At 31.1% G+C, this 5,553-nt stretch overlaps 1 protein-coding gene across 1 annotated transcript; it reads left to right on the forward strand.

Annotated features, from left to right (window-relative positions):
* The first annotated feature begins 410 nt into the window (after window positions 1–410).
* Window positions 411–3,943, forward strand: LOC139096273 (cytochrome P450 307a1-like). Its single transcript, XM_070647963.1, has 5 exons — window positions 411–882; window positions 980–1,280; window positions 1,352–1,583; window positions 1,715–1,985; window positions 2,093–3,943. Exons 1-5 carry the CDS (start codon window positions 411–413, stop codon window positions 2,422–2,424), a joined length of 1,608 nt encoding a protein of 535 aa, XP_070504064.1. The 3' UTR covers window positions 2,425–3,943.
* The last annotated feature ends 1,610 nt before the right edge of the window (window positions 3,944–5,553 follow it).

Raw genomic sequence — 5,553 nt, forward strand, 5'->3', positions numbered from 1 at the left:
CATTGCATGCCCCCCCCATATCATTTACACACAAATTTAATTCTTTTTTTGTTTCGAATACAACACAGAAAAGTATAAAAGGAAAGAAGAAGTGTCGATCGGATAAGGCATAGCGGCTGTGTACTTGATTATACAGTAAATTATTATAATCTTATTCATCAGCTTTATATAAAATGATCTGTGTATAAAAGACAGTTCTGTTCAACGAAAAGTCAGATTATCTTCAGCTTTATATCGAACAACAAGTCGGTAAAAGTTCTTTAGTGCCTTACAGAAAAATATAAAAAATAAAATAGAAACCTTAAAAAAACAGAAGAAATCTTAAAGTGAAAAGAAATAAAAAAAATATTAAGTGACAAAAAAAATCAATTTTTAGTGCCGAAAAATCAGTAAAAAAAATCATTAAAAAAATGTATAATTCAATGTTTTTATTGTTCAGTTCCAACACAATTTATATAATGTTGACATGCATCATCTTAACAATCGTTTTAATTGCCAATGATTTAAATGTTAAGCAATTGAAAAAGAAATTATCACTAAAAAGTCAATTGCAATCGAAATTGAGTCAATTGAATATATTCCGTAGCAACAACGGAACCAATGAGAATAATAATAATGAAAGGCAAGCGCCAGGACCAAAACGTAAATTAATTATTGGAAATCTTGATGTACTTGATGGATATGATATACCATATCAAGCATTCAGTGACTTAGCTGAGAAATATGGAAATGTGATAAAATTACAAATGGGAAATGTACCCAGTTTAGTGATAAATGGTGTGGAAAATATTAAGGAAGTTCTGATTTATAAGGGCCACCAATTTGATTCACGTCCCAATTTCAAGCGCTTCCAGATGTTATTCGATGGAAATAAGGAGAATTGTAAGTTATAATAATTCATATTTTATTTTGTTCCTTACTACCATTACCGTTCCTGTTGCAATTTGTTTATTAAATTAAAAAAATTTAATCTCCTTAGCATTGGCATTCTGTGACTGGTCGGATATGCAAAAAGTAAGACGTGACATGCTATCAACACACACATTCCCACGAAAATTCTCCATGAGCTTCAATCGTCTTAATGATATTACAATTGAAAATTATCATCAACTTTCATCTGAAATCCGTCACGATATTGCAAATGAAAAGAGCACATCTATTAAGCCAATTGTTATGGAGGCATGTGGAAACATTTTCACTGAATATTTTACAACACGCAATTTTGACCGCAATGATAAAAACTTTCAAACATTGATCAGGAATTTCGATAAGATCTTCTGGTATGTCCAAAAAAGAGATTCTTTAAATTTTAGTTCCAATTTTAATTAATTTAATTATTTATTTAAAACAGGGAAGTAAATCAAGGATCTGCCGCCGACTTCCTTCCATTCTTATTACCATTCCAATACAAAAATATGAGGAAAATGGAACAATGGTCACATGAAATTCGTCAATTTATATTAAACAACATCATAACAGATCGATACTCAACATGGAATATTGGCAATGAGCCAAATGATTATATTGAGTCGCTTATTGATCACGTGAAGCAGAAACTTGAACCACGCATGGAATGGGAAACGGTAAGTCACTTTTTTCGTCTGGTCTTGAAAGTTTTTGGAATTCCCAACCCACTTTTTTGAGGAATTCATCATACTTGACGGGACCTTCGTTCTTGTAAAAACAAATAAATAAACTTCCAATTCTTTCACAGGCATTATTCGCATTAGAAGACATTATTGGCGGACACTCAGCAGTAGCAAATTTCGTATGCAAAACTCTCGCATTTATCGCAAAAGATAAGGAAATCCAGAAGAATATACAATCGGAAGTAGATAATTTGTTGAATGAGCGTAGTGAAAAGTCAGTTTTGATAGGAGATCGCAATAAATTAATTTACACAGAGGCTACTATAATGGAATCATTGAGAATCATCACATCGCCGATAGTACCTCACGTTGCGTCACAAGACAGTTCCATTGATGGTGAGTTTGATTTATTGCGAAATGCTTTTAATGGATTTTTAATGTGAACATTTTTTCTTTACTTTTTCCTTTCTTTTTTCTCTCATGTCCGTAATATGATGCTGCAGGTTATACAGTTAAAGCCGGTACATTAATTTTCCTCAACAATTACGATTTAAATATGTCAGAGACGCTATGGGAAGCCCCGAAAAAATTCGAACCAAAACGATTCCTTTCGAATGGTCGACTTATTAAGCCAGATCATTTTATACCATTCGGTGTTGGTAGACGATCATGTATGGGATACAAATTGGTACAAGTTGTTGCCTTCGCCATAGTTAGTAATTTATTGAAGGAATTCGACATTAGTACTGTTAATGGTGAGGATATTAAAGTCACACTTGGATCACTTGCTCTACCAGAAAATCCATATCAACTTGTATTCACACCAAGACATTAAGTACATAGTCTCATCATATACTGAATGTACTCTTAATTTAGATAAAGAAAAAAAAATTGAGTTGAAATCAATAGATTGGATACTCTACTAGACAAATAAGTAATCTAAATGAAGTGTTGGTAGTAGCACAAAAAAGAAGGATGAAACTGAAAGATTAATGGACTATTAGTAGATATACACTAGAAACATCCTCATTGCCTTTAAGAAAATTGAAATTAATTGAATGTTCATCAGAATCAACGGAAGATATGTGTCGATTTTGGCTGCTTTTGCTTGCTTGTAGAATGAATGAAAGAAGCAAATATATTGAAAGGAAATTTATTGTTGCTTTCGACAAACAATAAGATGCTTCTTTTCCCTAAAACTTTTTTTTTCTTTCCTCCTCATTTTCAATCAATAGACGATAAGGATGAAGAAGGTTATTTATGGTATTAATCGAGAAAATAATGGAGAAACTTTTGGTATTCATTATAATTAAATAGATGCGATGTCTATCTGTGGTTGGGATGTTCAATCAAACTTATTGATTTTTTTAAGGAGATTTTCTTGTTAAATTGAGAGGTTTATTGAATTTTCAATGGCTAGACAGTAGCATGTTGAACAAAGTTGATAGATTTATGAGACTTTATCAGGGGTAAACCTCACCTGTTTCTCAAAAGTTTCAATAAAATAGGAGAAATTGTCTGTTGAGGACTCAATAGTATGAGGAGTTGAAAAGTGAATTTTCCTACAAATTCAAAGAATTTCCATAAATTTCCATCAAAGCCAACAAGCTTCAATATTACAAGTGAGTTTATCGATTCAAATATTCAAATTCAGGCACTTGATTGGTGTGACTCTAGCATGATTAGAGATTTAAACTGAATCTCTTACCAAGTCAGAGTTGTGGCGTCTTGGGACCTACTGCTTAGTTTCAATTTTGGATCCATGACCTCTTATTGATGCCACCTGACGCTGGCTCTGTCGATTGCTTCACTTGCCAATTTTCAATGCCTAGTGCAACATTAGTTTCCTTTTAAGAGCTTTCTAAAGCCTGAATTCTAAATTTTGATCGAAATATCGATTTGTGCTATTGGAAAAATTCAAATTCAAAGCCACAAGCTCCAGCCTCTCAACATACATCCTCCCATAGATAATCCTCTACCATATCAATAATTCTCAATTTTAATCTCTTTTAATTACATCTAAATTGTACCAATTTTTTCCTAAAAATTCATGATAAACATTCAATCGAATTTTAAATGACAAGATTGCTTCCACAAACTATTTCTATGCTACATATAATCAAGAAAAAAGCTACTACCCAGAAACTAAATATCTAACAATTCCATACTAGACAAATTTATATTTTCCTATAAAGATATCGTATATTTTTATTATATAAAACAAGATATCTGGTATGTGGAAGCATAAAAATGAAACTATTTGTTAATTGAAGCATGAAAATTCATGACAATGAAGCATAAAACTTCAATATATACATACATTTATATCCGCATACATAAATTGCATCATTCTAAAAAAAAGATGTATTGACTGATAATTTAATCTCGTTTTATATTCATACGTATATAAATATAAAGTTTTTTATGAAAAAAAAATACATATATCCTCAGACAGAATGAAAAAAAAAAGAGCTTTTATTAATTGAAAAAAAGCTGAGTGAATGGGAAAAGAGGGAATTTTTTTTAATGTCAATAAGAGCATTAATTCTGTCATATATTTTTTTTTTATTATTATTACGTTTTTAACTATTGTTTGTTTATTTAGTGCCAAAGACCATTCCATGGTTAATAATTAATTTTATAAGTTTAAGTGCTACATACCCCCATCAATGTGTTATAAATAATAATATTAATTTCCATATTACACACCTACATTTTACGCATACATCTTTTATTCCTTTATTTGCTTCATAAACTTTATTATTATTATTATTATTATTATTATTATTATTATATCCTATATCTCATTGTAAAGTATATTATTACTATTATATCACGCAAAAAGTATAATAAAATAAAAATTTTCCAATTGTTCAAAAAACCGAAATTAAAAATTGCCTCTTTTTTATAATTAATTGTATATCATTTTAATGTTTAACACATGCAAGGTGGTAAGCATATGTACATGCTACGTTGAAATTGTTCTCATTTTGACTGCTTGGCATTCAAATGCATTTTTCAATAGACAAAACAGTGTAATTTCGCTGGCTAGACTGTTCTTGGATTATTGTTTGTCTATTGATGCTTAATAGTCTGTCTAAAGCAGTGATGGGTAACCCGTGTGTCGCTGTACACTACTGTTTTATGAAAGATCTCATAATGTGCAGATATTAATTTTGTAGGATTGAAGTATGTCGTCGCACAAAATAGGTTGGACACCAATGGTCTAAAAGGAAACAAGGTCAACTTGTAGAAGATGTTAATTTGGATTATACAACATAAAAACCGTGAATTCAGCAAAAGCAGATTAAAATGCACTTAGTGTATTCTCAATCTGACATTTAGACTCCTTTCGCTGTCAGTAACACCTCCTCAACTCGTTCTGTAACAATATATCGATGAAAATGATAGTCATTGTTTGAATGCTAACCTACTCTTTCTCTATGAGCGTTACTTAATAAGAGAACAGCTCATATCAATTATGCAATAATGTCGAATTACATTAGCTCTTCCAGGATGCTAATATTAACACACGAGTCAATCCCTTGAAATGAATTTAAAGACGTTTGCAGGCTGTCCCAAGACAAAAAACAGCTTCAGATTTTCTAGATGGAAGGAGATGATGAAGCAGACTGAAAAACCCTGTATTAGATGCTCAGAAAAACACCAAATTTTGCTATAGTTAGATTTGCAAACATGCGTACTTGCAAAACCTGCAAAACTGCAATTATTAGGTAAACTATAAAAAATTCGGTAAAATCCTTAATATCTCGACTTAGACAAGAGTTTCAAAGGATACCCCATCTTCAGCACCGCACTATAGGCGAAGGAAATTCTAGTTAATAATTCACTATCAAAACATAAATGCGTCAAAAACATTTCCTTCTCAACTCAACCTACTCATTTATTCAGTCATACATATATTAAGATACCATTTAATGACAGCAAGGCAAAATTTATTCAT

This window comes from Chironomus tepperi, unplaced genomic scaffold (assembly GCF_022539635.2).
Source record: "Chironomus tepperi strain 1889 unplaced genomic scaffold, CSIRO-AGI_Ctep_v1 contig_378, whole genome shotgun sequence".
Taxonomy (NCBI): domain Eukaryota; kingdom Metazoa; phylum Arthropoda; class Insecta; order Diptera; family Chironomidae; genus Chironomus; species Chironomus tepperi.